At 31.9% G+C, this 27,926-nt stretch overlaps 1 protein-coding gene and 1 long non-coding RNA gene across 4 annotated transcripts; both read right to left on the bottom strand.

The window, feature by feature from the left end:
- Positions 1–518: 518 nt before the first annotated feature.
- Positions 519–3,569, bottom strand: LOC128185396 (uncharacterized). Its single transcript, XM_052854998.1, has 5 exons — positions 3,410–3,569; positions 1,531–1,638; positions 1,199–1,279; positions 887–998; positions 519–754 (listed from the first exon to the last, which is right to left on the bottom strand). The coding sequence occupies exons 1-5, from the start codon at positions 3,567–3,569 to the stop codon at positions 682–684; spliced, it is 534 nt and encodes a 177-aa protein (XP_052710958.1). The 3' UTR covers positions 519–681.
- A 14,686-nt stretch (positions 3,570–18,255) lies between these two features.
- Positions 18,256–20,523, bottom strand: LOC128185914 (uncharacterized). 3 transcript variants are annotated; one of them, XR_008243861.1, is made up of 5 exons: positions 20,331–20,523; positions 19,822–19,916; positions 19,406–19,546; positions 18,978–19,064; positions 18,256–18,654 (listed from the first exon to the last, which is right to left on the bottom strand). It is a non-coding gene; the product is annotated as an uncharacterized LOC128185914 (long non-coding RNA). The 3 variants fall into 3 exon arrangements; XR_008243862.1 differs by lacking the exon at positions 20,331–20,523 and having other exon boundaries at positions 18,352–18,654; positions 19,714–19,849; XR_008243860.1 differs by lacking the exon at positions 19,822–19,916 and having other exon boundaries at positions 18,369–18,654; positions 20,331–20,500.
- Between the last annotated feature and the right edge of the window lie 7,403 nt (positions 20,524–27,926).

The raw sequence follows: 27,926 nt of genomic DNA, 5'->3' as shown, positions 1-27,926 counted from the left end.
GGGAGTGTTGCATGTGCATCTAGTATTAACTCTTACATGAATAACAATAACGTCATTCAGGAAGCCGTCGAAGCAGCAATTGAAAAACAAACCGATAAGATAACAACAAATAGGTTAACAATCGGCTTTTTCAGCAGTATATACGTCATGCACTTGTAATCTTGACTGACATTTCATATACCCAACCCGTGTACATTTTACCTATATTCATAGTTCCAACAAAGTTTTAGTGTCATTTATCAAATTATAAGAGAGTTACAGAGCTCACACATCTTTACTGTTTTTCAGCAAGACTAGCGACGTGTTTTATCTTAAATGGAAAAGTAAATTTTGTTTATACCTTATCTCTTACAAGCATTTAGTCTGTAGAATGAATCATTATAATACCATAATGTTGTTGCTTGTTTCCTTTTTGGTGATTTTACCAGACAATGAATAATCGTAAACTATAAACAATAAGCATGTTCTTTATTTCATGATATAAAAATAGATGTATATGATTCTACACTTTCTGATAACTGATATTTTGTTATCACGTTACATGGAATAATGAAATGCAAAGATAAAATGCTTGTATACAAATGTTATCATAAAAGAAAAAAATAAAGATAATAAATCAGGCTATTGAGTTTTAGATGCTTTCATTTGTACAGGTTAGTGATCACCAATGGATTTTTCTGTTTAAAATGCCCCTTGAAATACTTTCATAAGGCGACTGATGGCTTTCTTGATCTCTTTAACGTTTATGCCTAATCTGCAAAAAATGAAAGGAAATTTGGAAATATGATATGACAATAACATTTTCGGTTATTAAACGAAGCATATTACACCCCTCCAACTTTCAAAAAAGAAGAAAAGAACGTTTTAGCGTAAGTTAATTTTCTACCTTTCATTTGAAAGTTGATCAGCCTCCATACTCCATTGTTGATGCAGTAGCAAAGAAAGCCTGATTCCGGGCAATTTGGTAGTGTCTTTTCGTGACTGGGATATTTCTGAATCTGTATTCACAAGTTTCAATGTATAATATTGTTGTTGACTTTTTATATTTTATCATAAGAATCAAATGTGTAATATTTAAACATTGCTATAAAGAGACACAAAACCAATAGACTATATATACACAGTACTGCAGCTGTCATCCAAAGGATTCTTATTTCTAAAAATGAACATTGAACTAAAATTACGTTTTAAAACTTACTTTTTCCATATGTCTTCTTGACATCCTTTTTGGGTGTATTTTTATCTGGACGTGGCTCAGATTCCACTTTGCAGATATATTCTGTATTCAAGAACGTTGTTATTCTTTAGAATTTGCGGAATTGCAAACACGTACACACACACCCACCCACCCACCCATATGGATAACTACTTGTATGTACAGTTACACTCAATACTTGCGTTTATATTTTAAGTAAATTTCAAATCAATTCAATTATCTGCGTTGTACCATGCATTTCCATTTCATTTGTAGTGAAAAAGCTTTAAATTTGTATTAACATTCAAAAACTATATACTTGATTCAATACTCACTTCCACAACAGCCAACTTCCTTATTGTCTTGGTATCTTTCGTGAACACCTGAGTTTTTGCAGCAAATGTGTGTTATGTTGCGTTCAGCCTCTTCGTTACTTTCTTTTTCTTAAAGGTCATATGAAACAAATTTTAACACTGTGATTTTCTTTTATAATGATAAAAAGCTTGATATAAATAGATGTTTAAATACGTGTAGTAAGATTTTTTGCCTTTAACCGTAAAAACACAGCACCTGAAAAAATTCTTCCCCGCTTATCGTACTTGATTTTGTGGATGTATGTCGTCACAGAGACCCAACGATGTAAACAATGCATTAAAACTTCGTAGTACAGATGACTTAGTTTTAATTGGTCGTTAATTTAATGAAAGAAATGCAATAGTAACAGCTGATTAATGAATTATTCTAATCCTTTTGAAACAGACACATCCTTCTTCTACGATACGTATGAAGACTGAGTTACATTTAAAAAAAGATTGAAATTTTTTAGTTCATTTGATTTTTTTTGTCACATGAAAAAGTATAAGACAGGTCAATGAAAATATTTGAGGCATTGTGTACAGTTTGGATTTAAAAGCTGCTATAAAATACCGCAAAATATTCTTATTAATTTCAAAAATTAGATTGGCAAATTCTAATTAATCTGGCCTAAATAGTTCTGACTTATTGATATATACATGTATATACATGTAGCAATACCTTTAGCAAATACTCTCTGTACACGTGTATTTACAGATCGCGGAAACATGGCATTTAAGGATTTGAAAATGTACCGGTAAAATAAAACGGTTGTTTGAGAAAAATCAAATGTGAAAGAATGCGTAATCAAATGTGAAAGAATGCGTAGTTAATCAACAGAATTATAAATTAAGAACAAGTCTCAATAAATATAATAAAGGAACGAAAGCAAACATTAAGGAAGAAAGTGAGATAAAAGGAATCATTGAGTAAACACCGACCATACACGTTGTAAGAACAAAATACCGAACATACAAATACACGTTTTAAAATCAAAACATTCGAAGGAATTTTCTAAGACTAAAAATAATTTAATGGTATTATATTTCTAATTTTAAAACAAAACTAACAATTCAATCTTGAAGTGAATGAGGCAGCATATGTTGCTTATAACATGTGTAAAAAAAAATCATTATGAATTGCATGAAACTGGAAATGAGAAAAAAAACCCGATCAGTTCTTTCTGAATTTGACAATTTTATTAAAATTAATTGAAACACAACATATATACATGTACATGCATATATTAAAATTATATTATAAATACATGTAAATTTATGAAGAAAATCATTGATTCTCAAGTTTCTAATGTAAATTTAATATATACACAATATTAAATGTAAACGCACACGATTTAATTTCTTGAGAAGATATACTGTCATAGTTGATTATTGTATGATTTTATAAGTTTTTATGTAAAATAGCATTTTTTTCTTTTAAAATACTGCAAACGACATGGATATTTGAATTCACTATAGAGCTTTATAAGACCATTGGGTCTTACTGGCGTATTAAACAAGGGAGGTAAGCCGCGTTAGTCAATGTTCCTTTTCCCGATTAAGTGATTTTGATAGACCGTGGCGCTAAAATTTTGCATAAAATAAAACAAAACAATGCCAGTCTTATTGAATAAGCACTTATGAACTCATTCCCGTATATAACTCATTATTGTCAGGATATCGTTTCATATGACCTTTGATAAATGTAAGAACATATGTATATCATTAAAGTTTTGAGTTTGCGTTAGTTGCTTACATCCACAAATAAAAGTATTATGCTACGTTTTATCATTTTTTTTTTGGACATTCATTCATTTTTGTTCACAGTGAATAATTCTAAGCATTGTAATATATTTCTTACCCCCACAACAGTCCATTTCCTTGCCTTGCTGAAATCTTTCATGGACTCCTGATTTTCGACAGCAGATCTGTGTTTCCGGGTCAAACTTTGCATCTGACGGTGTGTCCTTTTTTATATACGTGCACTCTACGATAACGAAAAACACTTCTAAAGTTATCATATGTTGACAAATAGTTTTTGTTTAAATTTCATACCTATATCAAATTCTTTAACCACCTTCCGCAATAATCGTCTTGCCGAGAGATGCGACTATCATCAAATAAAAAACGTTCATCTTGAGGACTTGTAGACTTATCAAATGTTGCTTCAAGCTTATAGCGCCAAGGCCCTTGGAATTGGTTATGTTCAAAACAAGATTGAGATGTGATTTTTAAAGCAGTTTAAATCGGGGTTTTCCTAGGTATTGTTTGCTTGATGAGTGTGGGCGAAAAACTTTCATGATAACAGAAATGTGCATACTATTCAAAATCATTCTTTCATTTACGTTAACCACGTGCACATCTCCTTGCTTTTTTTTTTTTTATATAAAACACTTTTCAGTTTATACTTGCAAGTAATTAAGCCTATATGTTAGGAATATATTGTTACTAAATGATAGTAATTGAGAACCTGTTCTACGAAAATTATCGATGATACTTAGGTTTTTGTGATTCTTGACAATTATTTCTTTTAACTTATGGTCAACCAAGGAAGGTTATATATCTCACATTACTGATTGTAAAGCTTTACGATTAGGAATACTGTTGTTGAAATTGATATCTTAAGAGCATTTTTAAAATGTTTAAAGACACAATACTGGAAGGATTACATACTCTAAGTATTAAAAATGGATTATATCGGGCTACAAATCAACAACCTATTGTAGATCATAAATTTAACTGTAAAAATGATATTCATCCAATATTGTCGAACATAAATTGAAAATTTCAAATTTGACAAAATGCGCCATGTCCCTATTAGCATAAACAATTTAAGGACTTTTGAGGGGGAAGCATGGAAAACCATCGAAAAGTTCCACTTTTTATTTATCAGATCTTTTCTGTGACAATATCTGCATAGATAAATACATTTGTCGGTCAAACACCTACGTTCTTTTTTTATTTTAGATAAAACTCATGGCTGTTTTGGTATCAGCAAAATTATTATTTAACTTAGTAGATACATAAACTATATGAAATGTATAATTTGACCATAAAAAATACTACTGCTTAATTCTAATATACAATTTGACATGTATATCGGGAATGGGAGGAATTGGTTAGAATGAAACTTGCAACAAAATATTTTGTGATAATTCTAGTTCTCTACGTTTACAAAATTCAAACATTAAAAGCACCTAGCATGCTGAATTATTTTACATATAAAATGTAAAATGAAAAATCATAACCGCATGAAGTGAATAATTGTCAGCATCGATTTTTTTTTACTTTATTGTCCTTTTTTGTTTTAAACAATATTTGTATTTACGTTTTTGCTACTGTTTAATCTTTTGGTTAAACACAAGGTATTCATTGGATATTTCAAGACAGTCAATTAAGTTTCAATAAAGAAAAATACACCATTTCATGCCAATATATTTTTGTTATCGCTAAAACATTATCTTTGTGGAAGAAAAAAAGATGGTTGTACAAATCTAGGACAATTTGTTTACTTTCAAATTGACCAGATTAATTGGTAGTAGTATGGAATGTTGATTACCACGATTTTCAATTGTGACTTGACTAACGAATATGATTAGTTTTTGTGACTTTTTCACGTTGTTTTTGCGAAATCAGCTAAACACAGATTAACAAAACACGAATAAATGTGATTATGATTATATTTAATGAATTATCAATTAAAAATTGGTTAGCTATGTCTAATATTGCAATAATTGTTCTTTAAAATAATGTAAACCTAAAGTATCTTAATGATATTGTATTTCGACAGTTTAACATGCCAAAGTTTATTTTTTTCATTCATGGCTCTCTGTTAATGCAGATAAAACTTTAATGAAGGAGATTATCTAATCGCCTATTTCATGATTTTATGAGGGGGAGAAAGGTTAAAAAAATTGAAATTTTGATGGAGTTTTAGAGATACCAATCAGTAGATTGGAGAGTTCTATCTACTTCTTTAATGCATACTGTAAATATACCTACAAAACAATATAATGTGACATGAAAAATTTAAAATCTTTATGATCCATTAATATAGCTTAGCCCGCTTTAGACAATTTTTGTGGGTTTTTTTATGAATGAAGTTTTAAATTGTCCTTCTAAACATTACATGTGCCACGAATAAAGACACTAAATATCTATTCATCTATTTACGTGCCTTTAAAAATTTTTTTGAAGATGTCATCAGTTTTGCTTCCGATCAAATTATAATTTTATATGCGCATTCCAAAAATCGTGACGGTATTTGAAGCCATTCTTTAAACGTATGTTAAATGGTTTAGCAATCACTTGTAGTGAGGTTAAATGAGGATTTTGTCGGGAGATTTTGAAACTTAACTTGGAATTCTCTAAGAACAGGTAGAAACTAATAAAAACAATGTTGATTCGTTAACAACTAACAAGCGTGCCTTAAACATTTTCAAACTTTTTCAGCAAATATTGTATAAAAAGGGCGACTTGTTATTTATTAAATTTAATTTTTATTGCAATAACAGTATTCTTTTAAAACAACCACATTTGAGAAAGATTCAATATATCTGCAGATAATCAACATATCGATTTTGTTATTATACTCCTAAGCAAACAATACGTAATCAATGTTGTCATAAAATGTCAACAAAGTTCTACGGTCAGGGGATGTTTATTACTAAGAAAATGTTTTAGTTAATGTATTTGCATTGTTTATAAGATCAATACCACGCAATGTAAAAAGACTTTCCTATATTGAATGTTTTGCTACATTGTGTAATTGTATTTATAAGTTGCATTCAGCGTTGTTGGAATACAGAAGATATTAGATATTATCGGATCATATAAGTGCATTCAAAATAATACGTTATCAATGTTGTCATAAAATGTCAATCAAAATGGTGATTGAACGAATTATCTACTATGATATTCATGTCTTCTGATAAAAAAGCTAAAAGGTTCAAAAGGTATTTCTGTCCTTGTATTATTGAAAAAACCCAAAATATTTTAGTTTGATATCTTAGACAGTCTACACTTTAATTATATACAATGACTCTATCTGCCAAAGTAAATACCAGTGTGAAGGCTGCAAACCACGCCAGAAATGCAATCAAAAATAAGAAGCAAATCAAAACGCATGTACTTCAAAGAATGATAGTATTCTGACTCATGTTTTGAATGTCCAAGGCATGACAATATCTTGGCAGTCATCATCGACAGAGTCACTTTACAAGGATGTGTGATGGGGAGAATCGGACCAGAAATAGAACGTTTCGCTATTTTTATACATATTCAATGCACTTTATGTCCCAAATATTTCAAAAATTCTAAACATTCCCGATATACACTAGTATAAATGTACCTGCATATGTTCAAAACGTATATCGGTCGAGGTTAGCGTGTTCTTTCCCATAAATTTAAAGTTCCTTATCGTGTCAGCTAAACACGAATGGCGGCTGCGTATATATTTTTTTTTTACAAGCAATTCTTATATTTGGTTTTGACAAAAGTTGAAGAAGGTAATAAATATATACTTTAAATGTATCCACAAATATCAACGACTCTCACTTAAAAACGTTGCAGGAACAATGAAATGCAGGAGAGAGAGAGAGAGAGAGAGAGAGAGAGAGAGAGAGAGAGAGAGAATCGCTTACACTACACTACCTAGATAATACCATTTACATGTACCATGGTTTTGATACTCTGAGGTGACTTTTTCAAGTCCCTAAAATGTTTTTCAAATGTTGCGGGGTCAAATGTAGCATTACCTACATGTATAAACAAAAATTGTGTTTAACTTTAAAGTAGAATATAAAACATACTTTATAATTTATTTTTAGTAATTAGATTTCAGTTTTATATTGGCAATTCAATATTACAGACAGACATTGTAAAACAAAGGCTATGTGAATATACGCACCAGTTACAATCTGTAATTCAAACAATCAAAAATACGTATAGTAATTGTATAGCGTTTGCTTATCAATAATACCTATTTTAATCAATTATAGTGCAAATTGAGATCACATACCTAGCATGATATAAAGAACAATGTGGTTTACCTGGACATTCTTTTAACGATGTTGAGTAGATTTATTCAACCTTTATCTGAAAACACAGATCAGCATATTTGAAATTGATATTACTAAAACACGACCAAAGCATGTTTTGAATGCCTCTTCTGCATTACATCGAATAATCTATCATTTTATCATTTAAAGGTCAGCTACGTTTGACTTTTGTATAAAATTGTACCTTGATAAAAGTAAGCGTCTGTGTACGAGTCAGATCTTGAGATTGCGAAATCTGGAGATGTCTAATAGGTCGTCTACACTTATACATTTCTCTTAGACAACATCTTTCGTCGTGAACAATTACTATATCTTTTTTGAAACCGTTGCATGAATATTTTGGATAGCGTTCCAAGGTAACAAATCCAATAAGAATGATAATCCAAGTAGATTATGCGGGATAAAAACAAAATTATCTTGATTGGCGAAGAATTGAAATTTAGAAAATAGTCACCGTGTTAAAGTGTCTCGGAGCTAAAATACGGTTAAAAAACGATATTTTTTTAAGTCAACAAAAAAAATTCTTTGACTGGTGTTTTATAGTGCCTTTTCCCCCTACCCATCTTTCCCTCCAGAAAAATGGCTATATAGCAGTTCTTCCCCCCGGAAAAATGGCTATATAGCATTTTTTTCCCCACGGAAAGCTGACTTTATAGTGGGCTTTCCCCCTTTTTATAGCCAGATTACCCCCAGGGAAAACCTATTTCATAATGGATTTTCCCCCATTTTTACTTTCCGGCCATGTTTATTGGGGACCATTCGTGACAATAATTTGCAATAACTGATATGATATTAATTTCTCACAAAAAAAATTATTATGGCATTTATTAAACATAGAATAAAATACACGGTTTTAAATCAAGATATACGAATCAATTACCTAAAAAAAAGAATATATTATTTGTTTCATATTTTGCAATAAAGATTTATTTGTGTACCATATAATTTCTTCGAACATTTAAACAGGGTAATAAAAAAAAAACACCCCCCCCCCCAAAAAAAAAAAAACAAACAAACGAACAAACAATCAACACATTGTGATGAGCTGACTTTTTTTTTTAATACAAGCTTGTTCTTCTAATAAACTAACAAGTAAAAAAGTCTTATATGCGCTTAGGTTGGTTATTTATTTTTTGATTTTTGGTTTCTCCTTTTATGAATAAATGTTCATTGATTTATTTATCTAATTATTTATTATATCATTAGTCATCTTATGAATTGATTAAATGTCTTGAAAAATAATGAAATTTACTCGCGTACCTTTTTAAAAAATTTCGTGAATTTAAAAAAGCAGCAGCAGTATGAAACATAATTTTCAATCATTTTAATAAAGAAATATATGGGTGATTGTGTATTTTTAAATGATGTTTTTACTTTTAAACGACCGTAAAAATATGTTCATCTGGACATCTATAGTTTTTGAGATATGAAGCCCAAAAAAATACATATTCTTTATAACTGGATTTCAAACATCGGGCTCGAAAACAGCAAAGGCTCCCACCATGCATTGGGTGCTTAAATTTTCGGTGTCATCTACTAGTGGTATACAAATATCACTGTGAAAATATGGTTAATTGGTCATCTCTAGAATTTGAAATTCGGGTCCCTACTTATAGAACAATATTCAATCATTATAATGGGGTTTTAAACATCGGGCCCTGAAACATCAAGGGCCCCTATCCAGAGGGCTGAAATTTTCAGAGTCATCTTCAAGTGGTAAACCACTGCCACTATAAAAATATGGTGATATGGTCATCTCTAGTTTATGAGACATTGGACCCTAAATAATAGGCACTATAATTATCATAATAGGATTTTAAAAATCGGGCTCTGAAACATCGGAAATAAAATTTCTCTAAAACATAGGGTTTAGCCTGGATGAAGTTTTCACAAACAAAGAGTCTGATAGATTTATCAAAAAATTCTTAAAACATTCTCACTGAATACAATTTCAGAACACAGAATTATGCATATAAGTGTATAACTTGTAAAACTTTTTTCAATAAATTACCTAAATTAAGTTCTATGTGTAATACCATTGCACACATGTTCAACTTTCAGCATTGTCTATAATAATAATAATAACTAGAGCAAAGCTCGTTGCAAAGCAACGAGTGGGTCTTCCGTTAATGTCGGAAGTAAAGCTGGAAGTTCCTGTAAGAAGCAGAGCTCTAAAACCAATAACAAGAATAACTAAAATAAAAAGTTGAAAAAATCGAATTATTCCTGGTACGACTTAACAAAATCCGAATGATTTTGAGTACGAATTAACAAAACCTTTCCGATTTCAAGAACGACTTAATTAAAAAAAATCCGAATGTGTTCAAGTACGAGTTAACAATTATTTTTGGTACGAGTTAATTTTACTTTGAACATTACACTATTTTTTAAACCAAGGACGCGGAATCAAAATTTCCGGAAAAATCAATTTTTAAACCCCGATATCTCTGTAATGCGTCGTTCGATTTTCAAACGGATTTCAGATTTGAATTCACCATGGCAAGTGCTATAAGACTGTAGTATTGTCTTATTTTGTTCAAAAAAATGAAAATTTCCAAAAATTTGAACTGCTTCCGGTTTTGAGCAAAATTGATGAAGAAATTTTTAAACCCCCCAGTACATTATAGAATTGATACATCTATCATCAGTAAAAATTTCAAAGCGATATCTTTAAAGTTAACGGAGATTTCTTCCGGACAAAATCACTTTTTTTAAATTTAAAAATGGCCGCCAAATTTGAACGGAAGTGACGTAAATGCTGAAACTTTACCAGCTTTGAGGCACGGTAACTTTACAAAAGCTCTGAAAATTTCATTGAAATCGGATGAAAACTTTTTGAGATATAAAGCCGAGAAGGAGTCAGAAAAAAAATAAAAAATAAAATAATAATAAAAAGAAACCGAAGAAAAACAAGAGGGTCTTCCGTTGGAAACGGAAGACCCTAAAAATAATAAATCGGCAAAACGAAACTTAACCTGTACAGATGAATGCAGATATACATGTATGCAACCTGGGAGTGTAGAAACATTGATTTTAATCCTTACTGGATATCCATGAATATTTTTTATAAAATCTGAACCTATAACGTGAGGGAGAAACCCTACTATGTGGGAAAAGCTACTATATAGTAGCTTTTCCCCCCGGGGGGAAAGGCTACTATATAGTAGGTTTTCGGGGGGGGGGGGAGCTACTATGGGGGAAAAACTGCTATACAACACCGGGAGTACTGGTTATTAATATGAATACATTCTATAGACTAGCATTAAGGGCAGCATTTGTGTAAAGGAAACATGAAGGTTTAATGACTATTTCATTGTAATATTCACAACAATATTTACTTTTACGTTTCGTACAAACTGTTTTTTTTTCTTTCCCACAGCCTTGACGACTTTGCGATGAGTTAACTTTAGCTTCACCAGATTTCTTTCTGCTTTCACTATTTTTCAAAATTGTTTTTCCTGTAAAATGAATAATATAATGAAAAATTTTAATTCTTAATATGGCATTATTTTGAAAAAAATATTTTTAAAAGCATGAAGATTTGATGTTAGAACAAAAATTCTGTTTATTAAGCATTCATTTTTGTTTCTTTTCTTCCTTTCGATGCAATTGTATTTGTGAAATCCATTCAAGATACATTCTTCACAAACTTTATTTATTAGTAACATTTTATTGTGAATAAAAATTAATGTCTTTGTCAAAAGTAAATATAGAAAATCAAATATATGCATTGTTTGCAACAATAAAGTATATACTGCATGATACAGGGATTACTTATTACACTTGCGCCCACATTATTTTGTTTGCTTGTCCTTCTTATACACTGGTCCGTTCTATAACTCTCTTATAGGTTAGTAAATTCCTTTTGAAATCAATGATCAACAATTTCAACACTCGTCACTTTTACTACTTCATTAAACAGTCTAACAGTTAATTATTTCATTGCAAAAAATTCAAAATACTTATACAATATGAACATTAGAATAGGAAAACAGAATTTGATTAGAGAAAAACTTTCTCCAGCATAGGGTGAAAAAAAAAAACTTCAGATTATTGAGGTTACAATATCGTTCCTTTTTTATTTTCAAGTCGCATTTTGTCATGTGAAGCAAAATACAATCTATATATTCTATTCAAACAATTAATGTTATGCTTGCATCTACAACAGTAAATTTCCAATTCCTTTTGATATCTCGCATGGACATCTGACCTTAGGCTATAGGTTTGTATTGTTGCATTGAATTAAGCGCTGATATTTTCGTCAATCTTTGAGTACACACATTCATCGACTATAACTGAGTTCAAGAAGTTTGTATCTGAAAAATAAATGTTTTGGGTTATTATATCAAATATTTCTATACGTATACATTTACGTACTCTTTATATTCTTCGAGTCTACAACCAATTATAATGAGAAGAAAACATAGCAGCAAGAATATAGGTGCCTTCATCTCCTGGTTTTTAAGATCTCACAAAGAGCTGACTTCTTCGATTAAGTACCGAGTAGTGATACATGTACTCATTTTTTAATATGTTATAATTTAATTCTAGTTGTAACGCGCTTTCTGATGGGCTAAAAAATTATTTTATATCGTATAAAGAATGTTGCCTACGTCATAGTAAGACTAACGTTAAAAACGTATCAATACGCCTGACGTTACGTTTGAATGTTGTACAATATTACGTCATTTTAAAGGTTAAACGATCGTTTTTATCTACAGTGAAGTGTAAAAAAATTAAATTATAAGCAATTAATTCAATATTTATTTGTTTTATACGATATTGTTGGTAAATATCTTATACGACGTCAAGGTGCATGTGACGTTGTGAGACATTGCTATTATGACGTCATCATAGTATGACGTCATGGTAACGTTAAAATAATATGTTTATGTTCAAATCAGTCTAGATAAACCAGTCAAAGCGTTCAGATGTGTTTTCGTTCTATCTGACTCAAAGACCACTATACAATCGCGACATTTTGGTGCCGTGACCAAACGGAGAGAATATGACTTCTAAACTTAGAGCAGTTCGTTCAGGACAAAGAAGTGCTGTAACAAGACTTTTGAGAAAATTGGAAGAATCATTTTTAGAGGAAAACAATACAGAGGATATAGAGACTATAGTATCAACACTAATGGAGAAGCAAGAAATTCTTAGGAATCTAGATGACAGAATTCTAGAAGATACAGTTGAAGAGGATGTGGAAAAGGAAATCCTTGAGGCAGATGAGTACAAATTTAATATAGAGTCAAAAATTAAGAAAATCAAAAAACATCTCTTAGTACAAGGATCAACTTTAAATGCAACTGCCAGCAGTTACCAGTATTTGGATCGCAATGAAAATCTTCAAATCGAAAAGAATGCTCATTCGACGCATGATTTTTCTCAAAATTCATGTGTTCAGCAGACCGTTACAAGCCTCAATTTGAATCCAAACTCTAATAGTGGTGCTACTCACTCAGCAAACTCCCATAAGTTACCGAAACTCAATCTACCAATTTTTGAGGGAAATCTTCTTGAATGGCAAACATTTTGGGATTGTTACAATACAAGTATTCATGGGAACAACAGTTTATCTGATGTAGAAAAATTTAGCTACCTTCGGTCATTGTTGTGTGGAGAAGCACTTCGCGTTATCTCAGGATTTAGTTTGACCAATACAAACTACAGACAGGCAATAGATGTCTTATTTGAAAGATATGGGCAAAATCATAAAATCGTCAATGCGCACATACAGGCTCTTATCAACATACAACTACCAAAGTCTAATCCAGATTGTTTGAGAATTTTTTATGACAAAATGGAGTGCTGCATTAGAGGTTTGGAGTCCTTGGGCACTGACGAAACCACGTATGGGACGATTCTAACACCCATGGTTTACAACAAGCTCCCAGCAGACATTCGGAAGAACATTACTCGGGACAAAGGAGATGACAACTGGGATTTAAACTCATTGAGGAGAGCAATAAAGAAGGAACTTTGCATTCAAGATGGACAAGCTAGCAATCTAAGATCAAGCCAGGAATGCATTCCAGCAGCTAACTTTGGAGTTGGGTCAAGTCATAAAAAGATTAACAAGCCACAAAATATTGTGAAGCTATGTTTATTCTGCAATGGTAAACATTCACCAACAACTTGCCATATTATTCAAGATTGCGAAGTGAGAATATCCATCATAAAAGAGAGAAGAGTATGCTTCAATTGTTTAGGGAAACACAAAGTAAATAATTGTCAGTCACGTTTCAAATGCAGGATTTGTAAGAAGACTCACCACACCAGCATATGTTACAAGTCGCAATTCCTGAAGCCATCATCTAAGAGCTCAGTCACAAATTTAGAGAGGACAAAGGAGAAAAAGTCACATCAACTAGAGCAGTCAATCAAACTACATTACTCAAAACAGCTAAATGGAGATCGATGTAAAGAGGAAGAGAAAGTATCCACATCCAAGGAGACAAACAAACTGAATACCAAACTACAGAAGAGAGAAACTGCTCAGTCAAGAACAAACAAACAGAAAAAGTCAGCTTTCAACACAGTCAATAATAAAGAGAAGGAAGACCAAGAACAAGAAGATATGGTGGACAAGCTTAAATCAGAGATTTTGCAGTTAAGGAGAGAGAACTTCAGACTTAGAAGAAAGTCTTCTTTCAAGAGTCAAAAAATCCAGAAAATCCAGAGAGAAAATTCAGATTTAGAACAGAAGATGAAGAGTCTAGAAGATCTGAACAACCAGCTTCAAGCACAAACGCAGAAAATTCAATCCAACGTGGAACCATGCAGTGAGACCTTCACCACATCACAGGAAATGGCAAGCAAAGATACAGCAGACTTGAGACACTACCTGGATGAGCTAGAACTTCGAGTGATCAATCTGGAGATGGGAAAGAATGTTACTGCTTTAGAGGAGATCATGAAACAAAACCCATCGTTGATGACACAGCTATGGAAATTGGATCCATATACCCACAACAACTTGGAGAAATACAACTTCTATAGAGCATTAGGAGAAAACAATATTCATCAGAGGCATTACCACAAGAGAACAGGAACTACATTCAACGAATTCAAGATTGGAAAATTGGTTTCAAGAGCACAATGACTTTCCCAAGCTATGAAAATCAAAGTCAGAGTTGAAGAGAAGTGAGAGACTTTCAAGTTAACATTTTTCAAAACACAACGCGAACCTATCATGAACTTTAATTTTTGTAAATTGTGATTTTGTACATTTTGCGGCCCGGAGTATGTTGGTAAATATCTTATACGACGTCAAGGTGCATGTGACGTTGTGAGACATTGCTATTATGACGTCATCATAGTATGACGTCATGGTAACGTTAAAATAATATGTTTATGTTCAAATCAGTCTAGATAAACCAGTCAAAGCGTTCAGATGTGTTTTCGTTCTATCTGACTCAAAGACCACTATACAATCGCGACAGATATAAAATGGTTTGAAACAGTGTACGCTTTTTTATAAACCGCTTCGCGGTTTATAAAGCGTAAACTGCCCCAAACCATTTTATATCGTATAAAACAAATAAATATTGAATTCATTCCTTAAATATTAGATGTATTATTCCTTTGCATTTGGAATCTCCTTGAATAAATCAACCCACCTTTTGATGTGTCATTTTGGACTTTCCACTATGTTTTGGTCGCCGGACACTATAATTTGTGTCCGATTTAGACAAGATACCGATTTCCCATTTGGCTACAACATTTATGACTATTTTAATTGTTTGACTCGTTAAAATGGATTATGTGTCTACAAAATCGGCACATGTGGCAAGGACGCATTCAAATTTTTGATTTCGATGACTCTGCGTCTCGATAACAATATCAAGTAATATTTTTGTTAAAAATAATGTTAATAAACATTAATAAAATCTCTGAATGGAATCAATACCTTCATGAAAGATATCGTTTTAATTATGAATTTAAATTTTAAAAAAGAAACAGTGTTTGCATATCACTCTTTAACCATTAACAGGGGAAATTGAGATTACAAATCAGGTATGATATAAAGAACAATACAAATGCAATTTACCTTGACATTTTTAAAAAAATCAAGTGCATTCCTTCGATCAACCGTTGTGTGCATTGAAATATCTAAAACCACTTATCAGCATTCATAAATAAATGAATATTTAAAACCCGATAAAAGCACGTTTTCTAAATACCTTTTTCGCATTACTTAGATTAATCCATAATATTATCTTATAGTGTCGGCAGTGATAAATTAAGGGCAAAAAGGATGAAGTTGGAAAATTTTTCTTGAATCATAAAGGTGTTATAATTTGTAAAAAGAGAAAACCCCCCAAAAAATTTTTTTTGGATTACCGGAAACAAAGAAAATCTGTTAAACGCCTATGATATTTGTTTGTAATATTCCAGTGATCAAAAAAGTGTTACTAACGTTTGGCCATTGTGCAAATGTATATAGTTTGTAACTCATTAGGACAGTTTACACTTTAATAAATATAAATACAAGACTATCGACACAAATAGAAAATAATGTTGACAGAAGTTTCATTCGTGTCCATGATCAAATCCGTTGTAATGTTTAAAATTGATATTTTATCTAAAATAAGTACCTCTCTTTAGTCGGTATCGTTATAGTGATTGAAGATTTTAAGCATTGTTTTTTCATCGTCTAATTCATTAAATAAAGTATAATATTACTACAAAGCATGAAGGTAAACATCGGTATTATATCATCATTTGGATCAGAACATATGACCTTCATTCATTTCTTTTTATCTTTTTAAATATCTCTATTGCACACATCATACACCTAAATTTAAATCTTGCGTGCATTCTGTATCAAAGTTTAACATCTCGTGTAATATATTATGAGTATTTTGGGACTCGGAATAGGTTGTTGAGGGCAATTACGAGGGGAAGAATGTTCCAATCAAGCATTTTTTAAAGCAAATAAATTTGTCTTTTGAATCAGATATAAACACACCTACGTTAAATTCCATATTCTTTCCCAAAATCTGCAAAGTATTCATATAAAATTAATATCGATCCAAAAAAACTGAAAAACCCACTGAGACATTAGGCATACATAAATATATTTTCTAACAAACAGCATGGATTTTTTTAATAAGTTCCTTCAACGTATTCAAAGTTAAAAATGATGCTTTATAAAAAAAATTATTTTGGCTATCTCTTAAATAATGTGCAAGCGACTTAAATTACTTAAGGCAGTTGGTTTTTTAAACATAGTTTTATTTAGTCTCATAACATCCAAAGCAACAGACTGAATTTGTACACATCGGTATTATCTGCGATTGTGAATCAAGTAATTTTACCTTCTTTCACTTCTTGTTGTCTATTTATATACTCTCATTACACACACTATAAAATTTGCTGAATGATACTGGTTTTCAAAATGTGTAAACTATGTAGTCAGCGTCTCGTGTATCATTTTATGAGTTCACTTGGATTTTATTTCGGATTCGCAAACAGTTTTTGAAGGCGATAAAGGGGGGAGGTAGGGAAATCCAAAAGGCAATTTCAAAGGCAAATAACAATTTTTATTTATCATTACCAATTTTTATTAAAACTGCAAATCAATTTTAAAAAACTAATACTGATTCTTAAAAAAACAAAATGGACACTTCGAAAAAAAAATGTTTTTTTGCATGCTATTTATTGTAACCTACATAAAGTAATTTATTTGATATCAAGAGAAAATTAGTCGCAAGTAAAAATAAACCTGGTATGGTAATCCTGGTAGAAGTGCTAAAACACATAAATTAATACATATGAAATTATGAAATCTTCAAAGATATTACCACAACAATATTTTTTGTTTATTTAACTATTTTACCTAATTATCAATTTAGGCGGTGCGTGTGACGGTTTCTTCACACATCAAAAGTATTTAAAAAAATGGTTTTGATATAAGAGACGTAAACACTTTTTTCGGAGTTATTTGGTTTTTTTTTTTACATGTATTTAAAATGATGTATTTTTATCCAGTAAAAGTAATCAGTAGCTCCTAAATACTTTTTGATTATACACCACATGAGTGTACGACACTACAATTTTCTTGCCCTTGAATTAAATGTCTCCAGAGTCTGACATAAACCTGGCAGTTTTTGTTGACGAAACCAAAAAACTATATATCTAATGTGAGAGGGACGAAGGAAACTCATTGGAAAGTGTCAGCTTATGGTTATATTTATTAAACGTCTTTACAATAAATCTACGGTATATTGCGTTGAAGAAAGATGTCAGTCAAATGTTAGTGATCCTTCCAAACAAAATTTAGGATTCTTTATGGTTAGTAAATAAAGGTGTTCGAGCTTGCAATTTCTGTTTTGTTTTATAAGCATTGTATATACCTTGTCGACTAGAATCTGGTATTTTTATGGATTGACAACCAATTGGTCATACCTCTTTATGCAAACAATAAATAACAAAAACATGTTTATTATATTTTGCAATGTAGTATTCTGCTGGTGTACATTTCAAGCATTTACAATATGATAAACCTATTTTGACAATATTATGTATGATTTCCAGATAAGGCTACACAGCAAAATGTGCCACATACGTTTCACATACGTTAAACATGTGTGATACGTATGTGACCTTACGTACGTTTAACGTGATTTAAGTACCACGTGTGTTTAACATACGTTAATGAACATATGTGAAACGTATGTTACACGTGTGTTAGATTTACGTGATACATTCCATACGTTTTACGCATGTGGATCCAACGTACGTTTTTTGCATGAACTACATACGTATCACATGTAAATTGCTTAAAATTGAATTACTTGAATATTTTTAATTTTTCAGTTCATTCTTGATATACTTCATCTTGCTGCTTGAATCACTTCAATTGATTACTCAGTTACTTCGGTGGATCTTTGGAAACATTCATTTTGCATTTACAGCTTCTTGTTAATCTAAAACTAGAGTTACAGAAAAAAGACAGTTTCGAGATTAAACATGAATTTAATTCCTTGAATGATTACATTTAGATTTATATTGTTGTCATTCTTCTGTGCTTTAATAGTTTCTGGAAAAAAAACAAAGAATTTTGCATTAAATTTCATTTTATGATAAAGTAAAATTTGCAAATGCCTCGGTTGCTTTTTTATTCAACAATATTGTTAAAGAATAACAGGATCCATTTAGATTTTATTGCAAATACAACATGAAGAAAGTTTACAATTGACAATCAATTGTTAATAATTTTTTCTTTTATTTGCAAGCTTTCAGAGAGAGAGAGAGAGAGAGAGAGAGAGAGAGAGAGAGAGAGAGAGAGAGAGAGAGAGAGAGGGGGGGGGGGGCAAAATAGAAGGTCAATCACAAGTATTAATTTGACGAAATAATTTTTACCTCTAGTATATTCATCCTGATTTTTGTCCACCTCCAACTTCTTCCTTTTTCATGTTTTCCCATGGCAATGCTTGTTTGAACTTCTTTCTAAAATATTAATACAAACTTAAGTACATACAATCATTAGAGTTTTTAAATACACGATAAAAAATATAATTTATACATGTAAGCGGAAAACAATGTATACAGGTAAATATTTTTTTAAGCAAATAAGCTTGAATCATTTGGGTGAAATGATATTCTAAAGTACACTTACACATAGTCCCCAGAAAAGTGTGTGTGTGCATGCATTGGGGGGGGGGGGTGGGCAACTCCTTGATAATTCACTTTTTATATGAAAATTTAAGAAAAATCTTTGCTGCAACAAAAAAAAAATAGGGGGGTAACTAGATACATGCCTGTATTAATCCTTATCTAAATTGAATTACCTTACTCTGTCACTAAATTAGCAACCACATTGCAACTGTCTTTGAACTCCGCGAAGAACTTTTGGATCCTGGATCATTCATTACAAAATCTTCAGGCTACATCAGAACAGATCTTTGAAACTTCTGTATTATATCCATTTGCTACAAAATATAATACATGCATTAAATAATTAGATATATCAAAATTTTTCACTTACTTACTAAGAAATACAAATGTACATGTAGGTGTCATGCAACAGATTATCATTAATGATCCTGAACACCCAGTAACTTCTACTTTTAATGAACTATGTCATAGAAATCCATACCTTTGAGTTATTTATTAGGTTGGATTTGTATGGAAAAAAAATTTCCAGCGGTGTTGATGACCCTTAAAAAATGTTTAAATTGTGAAATGCAATGGTATGAGTACTTACATTATGATTTTATCAATTCAAAGAGACATCTGTCATTGACTATGTTAGCTAGTTGGTGTCCTATTCCAGGGATATGTCAAGCAGCCAATGCATGCCTATAAAAAAATTTCAATTACCATGCAATAAGAATATAACTTAATAGAGGCAATTCAATAATCATTTCACTTAGTTGCAATGGAAGACCTACTCGTTACTTTGCATAGGCTTTGCTCTAGTTTTTCTCTACTTTCAAATACTTCAGTTTTCAAATGAGTCTTATCCAAGATCGACATATATTTTATGGGTTTTAATAAGTATTGGTTCTTCTATATTAACTAAACCAAATAGCTGCTTAGTTGTAGCTCTCTGGGGAAACATCATTTTTATCGTCATTAATTCAACCCGAATTTTCCCGGAGAACACAGTTACAGCTCCGTGTTACATGTTTACTCTTTTGACATCGGTAATTGTACGATATAATTTTCAAATGCAAGTAGGCTAAATAAAAACGAATGCTTGACAATCATTACCTCTGCTAAATCCATCCTGCAGTTCGATCTTCTGCCTCCGTGACGTAAAAATGTGACGTATATTTTGTCATCGACAAAACTAAAACCGATTTCGTATTAATTCCGGATTCGTTATCGAATTAATTTTAAGAAGACAAGTGGCTTCTGTTAATGAAACAACTTTATTTATGCATAGTTTAAACCAATAAACACGCACAGTAGCAAGGCTTTTCTTCACACATGTTCACATGCATTCATTTCAGAGATATGAGTGATAAAGCAACATCACACATGTACATGCAGATCATGCGCGGATCCAGAATTTTTTTTTCCGGGGGGGGGGGGGGTCCGAAGGATAATTGTGTATGCCCGGGGGGGGGGGATCCGAGGCATATTTGCGATAATTTTACTGTGTAAATTTCATTAACTTTCATTTTCCAGGGGGGGGGGGGTTGGGATCCCTCCGACCCCCCCCCCCCCCATTAGATCCACGCATGCAGATAATTTTGATGTAAAGTTATTCAAATGCATGCCTTCAATTCACACATATGTAAAACATATATATTATTAACGCACGTGTAACATGGTTTTTAGAACTCATGTTAACCATGTGTTTATTAACATATGTGTAACATGTGGTTGAGTTTTACATATGTAAAACATGTGATTCACATATGTTTAACATATGTAAAATCTAACGTATGTTAAACATATGTGATGTTGAACGTATGTTATCACACGTATGTTAACCATGCGTTTCTCAACATATGTTTAACGTACGGTTTGACTTCACATGTGTGTAACGTATGTTTAACGTATGTTGTACGTGTGTTAAATTCAAACATATGTGAAACGTATGTGGCACAATTAGCTGTGTACTTTCCTTTCGTACAAAATAGTTTAAGAGCACTGAAACTACATGTATTTGCTTCAGCACAGATAACTGTAACTTTACTCATCAATACCTTAATATAGGTTTAAAAGTCAAATGAGACAAATGTATAGCACAGTTTTATCTGTCAAATCTATCTTTACATACCACATATCTAAATAACTCTGTGTGTGGAAAAAGGAGACAATAATACAAAATTTGGACAAATGCTTGCAAACAAAATGACTACTAGTATTTGGTTAGCACAACTGTTCTTTAATCAGTAGTATGCCATGTCTACACTTTTGGAATCTACCTGTGACATTCAACAATCCATATTTATATTAGTCGACATCCAGAAAATTTGCGTTGGTTGGATTACTCATGTATTTTCCAGATTCGTTCTTTTGAAATACCCATGTATGTAATTTAAGATCAAGGACTACACATCTGGGGTAATCAGTAATGGTAAAAACGGCTTTTTGTCATTAACTCACATATTTTGGGATCTGGATAATATAACTAGTACATCCACAAAAAACATACATTCGTTATTAATAAAGTTGTGGTTATTAAATAAGTAATGCAAATGAATTCTCTTGGTTTCCTAAAAAATAATTATAAAAATCATTGTCTATTTAATATTCAAAGCTTATCTGCCAGCAGTTGTATTTCCGACAGAGAGTTGGTGACACCACGATGATATCCTTCATGTTAGCAAGGATGTTAGCGCGAAGGGGAGGGGGGATCGACGTTAGAGGGAGTAAAAGTACCATGCGTGTCCAAGCGGGTAACCATCATACTCTTTAACAGACCTCTACTGTCAAAGAAAGAGAATAACTTCGGGTTGCAGCGGTGAGTATACTGTACATTGCTTCACATTGACACCCACTCATTATATCTTAAGAAAATGTATCTTACTATAGAACAAATATACATGTGTCTTGTTTATAAAAATGGATTTTAAATCATTAGTGCAAAAATACGACGGCATCCTAACATCCAGACATGTCTTAAACTTATTAGAACCCGACACTCTTAATGAAACATTTGGTCAATTGCTTATATGTCATAGCTAGTTAAGAGTGTTTCGGCGGTATTAATAGCACATGTCATTTCAGAATTGTAATAAGGCCCGCCTCGTCAGGAATTCACCTTATGCATAAATCAATTAATCTCTTTGAACTTCATTTGGTTTTAATTTGGATCTAATGATTAGATCGCCTATATTTTTGTGTTTACTGTATGCAACCATTGGAGGTGTTGTGAATAATTTTTTGCATATTTCGTCATGTTGTATGCTATCCCATTATTTCATAAGTCGTTTCCTAAACATTTTAATACATGGGTTAAATTTGGTCACCAATACGTTCAGTACAGCCTTTTTAGTGTTCTTCTACTTTTGTTTAATGAGAATATCCATTCTTTTTGCAGAAAGAGTTTCTTGCATAATAGGTTCTATTTCTGATTGTTTGTAAACTTTTTTCGAGATGAGTTTTGAAATCGTTGAAAATATTTAGTAATACAGCTTGATCAGTGGTATTGCTCAGATGTCTGGTACATTCTCCTTTAATTAGGCCCTTGAAAATGATGAGCTATAAGCACTTTGTCTGTGTAGGTATTGGGAGCTGTTGGTAGGTTTGATAATGTGAAGTGATGTCTTTCATACGTATATCTGTAATTTCTGGTGACGGGCGTGCCCCCATCGCTGGGCCTATAATTTGTTTGTAATATCTTCCGTTAAACTCGAAAAAATTATTTTCAAGTATTGCATCTGAGAAAAAAGATTAGATCAGAACTGCAAGGTCGAGGTAATTCTAGACTAGAATTGTCTGCTAAATATGCTCTCTCGACAGAATGAAGTAATTCATCAAATTCCATGTTGGTGTACATGCTGATCACGTCATAAATAACGAAAATGACATTTTCAGGTACAATTTAGAGATTCGATTTTTAGTGCGTATAAAATCAGACGTGCCTTTGATGTAAGAATTCTGTTTCTGAACAATGGGCACAAGGAATTGATCACAGTAGTGACCTATACGTTCAGTTGGTGTGCCGCATTGAGAGATAATTGGTCGACCAGATGGAATTTTTCGTAGGCTGCATTGGCCTTTTAAAAGTGCATCAAGCACTTGTTTGTTTATTTTATGTATTTTAGGGAGCAAATACAGACTCCCACATTTCAAATTGACATTTTTATTTGTGCTTAAAAACCGATAGGTTTCCTTGTCTAAAGTTTTGCTTTGAAACATCTCAAAAACTTTAGATTGGATGCTCTGATGTAGTGCTTCTAAATCAGGTTTTTCTTTCTGGGCATAATAAGCAGAATCGAGTTGTCTCATACCTTCTGAGATATATTGATCTCTGTCCATTGCAACAATTGTGTTTCTTTTGTCCGCCTTTTTAATTGGAGTCCCAAGATTGTTTGTTAATGAGACAAATGCTTGCCTCTCATGTTAAGTGGGATTGTCTTCAAAACGTTTGATTGGCTTTGATGTTCATTCGAGTTTAGTGTTATCGATATACTTGTTCTCATGCATCCTATGTGTGCTCTGGTATGTAACCTGCGCGCTGTCTAAAGGAATGCAGTAAGTTGTCATCGGAATTGCTGAACATATATTTGCATCTAAATTTTCGTGCAAGTTCGTCAAAATCTCTTAGTACAATGTTTTTGGCATTGTTTTTTGGCATTGTTTAGACATTAAATGGCAATACCCTGACAGCCATTGTCGACTATACAAATATTTAATTATTCGTTTCCTGGGAAAGGTAAGAAACCTGTTGACATGGTCAAATGTTTGTTTTTACATGTATTCATCGCGCTTTTTTTAACAATTTGTCTTCAATAAAGAGTTCAAAACAATTTTGGATCAAACACTTATGAGCACTCCCAAATTATTAAAGGTCCTCAATGTGTCAGCAAAATAATGCACCGAAGGCATAAATGTATATGCACAAAAAAACACCCGGATTTAGCCTTAATGCTTTTTCTTTTTTATATTGGCCTCATTAAATACACTAAAATCTTGGAATTTTAGTGAAATAACTGTAATACCGTTTGTTCTGTCTACTATACTCCGTCGGCCAGAACTGAAAAAAAAACCGCCTAGCACACGCACAATTACTAATCACGCACGGCTAGTTGAGACTAAGGCTTTAGCAATTGAGCGTATTCGTAATTACAGTAACTTGACTTTTTATCAACGACACAAAGAAACGTTTCTATTTACTGAGAGGGGGTGGCAGTAAAACTCACAGGAAAAATAAAACTTTCTTCACAATTCGTCTCCGAAATAGAAATCCAAACATATGATGGTCAAATGCTCCCCCCTGCTTTCTAAAACAAATGAAAGATGCTTTTCGTGTTCGCAAAATACGCAACAAAAGGCACAAATCTATTAAAGGTCAGCTTGCCATTTTTGTTTTTTATTGGCATGTAGATCTGATAGTAAATAAAATTTTGATATTTCAATAGATTAAAAACATTGAGAAAAAAAATAAAGGTTTTTTTTAAAATTTTGCCATATACTGGCGTGCCTTCAAGCACAAGAAAAATGAAAAGAACTTGGTTTTGAGAAGACATATCATAAATGACTCTCCAGGTAAAGCAGTTTTAACTGCACTGGAGGTCCTGTTGTAGCACAGGCAAATATTACGTTAATCATGAATTCCGTTCTATTCATGAAAGTGCGGTTTCATTTCAAAAGAGACAAACAACACAGTGTCATTTAAGCCAACAGATCTCTTAGGCTAGCTCATTGTACTGGCGTAGATCTATGTATGAAATAGGATCCGATACTAGTAATACAAAACCTGAGAATGTTTTATCATTCTTTAATCGGTAGTGTGCCATGTTTATGCTGTTGTAAACCACCGAGGAACTTCACACCCTTCTTTAAGGGAAGTCAACATGAAAATATACTGTGGAATTATCAATTTTTGTGGGGGCCAATTTTCGTGGATTCCTGAAATTTTATAGGTTCGTGGGGACGTAATTTCGTGTATTTTCTTATACCTACAAAACAAAATATGACTTTATAACCTTAATATATTATTCGTGGAGGATGTTAATTCGTGGATTAGAAGTACCCACGAAATCCACGAAAATTGAGCCACCACGAAATCTAATGAGTCCACAGTAATCAATTTGTCAAATTTTAGTGTGATGTACTAGTTTTTAAATATTTCTGAAAACCAATTAGTCACAGGTTTCTTAGGTAAGAATATATACCATTAAGAATAATTAATTCTTGCAATGGGAGCTGCCATGAGAAGGCAGCACCAATGCTGACGTCAGTGAGACACATTGCATTTTAGACACGCTGAGTGACAGAGTTAAAATGTCATCATCATCATAATGTCAAATGTGAATTGAAACTTGAAATGAAAGTACAAGTTCATTATTTTGATACATGGTTTATGCAGAATAAATTTTAATCTTAGAATGATGTTTTTTTCACCAGCAATTAATGTTAACTACAGGGGAAAGTCCCTGCATCCATGTTATTGTCAAAAATGTTTAATTTTACTTGTATTTAAAGCGTTTCTTGATTTATTTTTATGACTTCAAACATTATCTGTGATGCACACAAAATGCATTGCTCAGCATCTTAATTTTGAGACTGTTATCCTTCTGACAGCATAAACCGAACATACATGTACGCATCATTTCGATCTAATCCAAAAATGACAAATAAAAGAGAAAGATGTCTTAAGTATATTGATAATAAGTAAGGGTAAGCCATCCCCCAAAGGAAATGAAATTACCTTTGATATTTATTAGAAATCTACAAACATTTCATTTTTGTATAAATACTGTTACTGTCGAATTTCCGTTCAAACATTTGGATTGTGATGGTCCCATATTTCACAAATTATGTATCCAATTTTTAGCACAAGGGTCAGTACTACAATTATAATGAATCCTTGTCCTCTCATTCAGAACAATCGTTGCTTCACATCCAGACATACATGTACGTGTGATGTTTTAATAAGTTCTTTCAATATTGTAAAAACAATGGACAAGTCACCGGCAGCAATGTGACTTATTAACGTTAAAGAACAGATGCATGCTGGGAAAATTAAATGGATTACCTCCATAAATCTTTCACTTAGAGCATTAAATTGATATAATTTCATGATTGATACACAAAAAAGTTTACCTGTCTCACTTATAATTTTGAAAAAGGCTTTTAAAATTCATTTAGCAACAATTATTTTTTCCATGTGAATACAGTAAACGTATCACAGTTGACCCTGTATTCTTTTTAGTGTTTTTGGCGGAAAGCAACTTCCGTTAAATCAAATACATCGCTAAATCCTATGCATATGTGTTAAAGAGTATGGATAACCAGAAACTATCAGAAACTATCAACCATAGATATTGTCAATGCTTCTGTTTTAACATATATTGAATTTTCAATTACTCTTTAAATTTAAATAATTTTTCTTAGATTTCTTTACCGTTTAGCAGCTCAAATTCTACAAGAAAAAAAAAACCCTCAGTAGTGGACAATGTTGAGCAACTAGTCGTAATCATTTATCATTTTTACTGGATAAAAACATTTGAAGCTTTTAATCATCAACCTCTATGCGGTATATAAATCACAAAGAGTTTATTCTCATATAAATTTAATATAGCTATCAAGCTTGCTGTATCTGTGATTAAATCAAGACAACAATATTTTGATCTGTAAAAAGAATGATAACTCACTTCTCGTTGTACACATCCTCAGTAATACTCCATCAATAGTGAAAGTTGTGATAACAAACGCTTAAAAGATACTAATGATGATAACGTAGTTCCTGTCACTTGATTCTATAGGACTGCAATCAATAATTACATTCTTAGACAAGCCCATACATATCAGGATTTTATTTGTTTTCTTTGATATCTCATTTCTACTCATATCCATCATGTTCCTTACGTAGTTGTAGTTATGTCAATATATTAAACCTCAAGTGACTTATTTAGAATTAATATGATATTCAAAATTCAATAAATTGATATAAATGGTTAAGATTAAGACGTTTTTCATACATGTATTTGGAATTTTTAATAAATCATATTTTTTATGAATTCGGATGTAAGGATGTTTACAATATTATTTACCAATATATTTAAAAAAAAATGAACATCAAAAGTTGGAAAACAATTGTTGATTCTGGAAGTTGAAATTGTTTCGTTATTTTTGTTTCAAAGAGATGATAATTGCACTGTTTTCCCTTAATATAATGGGTTCTTTAATGTACGGAGAATTTCAACATAACAAGGAGCATATATGTCAACATCGAAGTTAAAATCAAAAGGTGATAGACAATTGGATCCTTCCATGGTACTCTGTCTTCGATTTTGCGCATCATGAAATTGTTAAAATTGTTGAAAACAATTTAAAACTAGTGATTGAGAAGCTTACTTTAATTGTCCTTTAGACGTGTTCTGTAAGTGGTGAAGCTCTGGCTGTAAGTCAGAGACTTCTTTTTTAATATGATTTTTCACAATGTCATAGCAGCCTTTGTCTAAAAGTGAAATGTAAATGATCGAAGAATACATGAATTTAAAGTGAGTTTTTAAACTAAGAAAAATATAATATGAATTGAATGTTAAAATCTCCTAAATTTCATTTAAGAAGTCTTCATAAATTATTTCATTGAAGTAAAACGGTATTGCAAATAGGCGTGTTTAACAATTGACGCGGTTTTGCCTTTACATGTTTAAACTCTTAAAGGGGAAGGAAAATCAA

The sequence above is a fragment of the Crassostrea angulata genome, chromosome 5 (assembly GCF_025612915.1).
Source record: "Crassostrea angulata isolate pt1a10 chromosome 5, ASM2561291v2, whole genome shotgun sequence".
NCBI classification, from domain to species: Eukaryota; Metazoa; Mollusca; class Bivalvia; order Ostreida; family Ostreidae; genus Magallana; species Magallana angulata.
Note: the sequence above shows the minus strand (reverse complement) of the source record. Positions and strands in the feature narration are given on the sequence as shown.

Excerpts from the sequence above, each read along its gene's own strand:
- LOC128185396 (XM_052854998.1), bottom strand. The coding sequence starts at position 3,569 with ATGATAACTTTAGAAGTGTTTTTCGTTATCGTAGAGTGCACGTATATA. Across the intron at positions 1,280-1,530 it reads GGAAGTTGGCTGTTGTGGAA|AATATATCTGCAAAGTGGAA; the intron begins GTGAGTATTGAA and ends TCTTGAATACAG. Across the intron at positions 999-1,198 it reads CAAGAAGACATATGGAAAAA|ATTCAGAAATATCCCAGTCA; the intron begins GTAAGTTTTAAA and ends TTGTGAATACAG.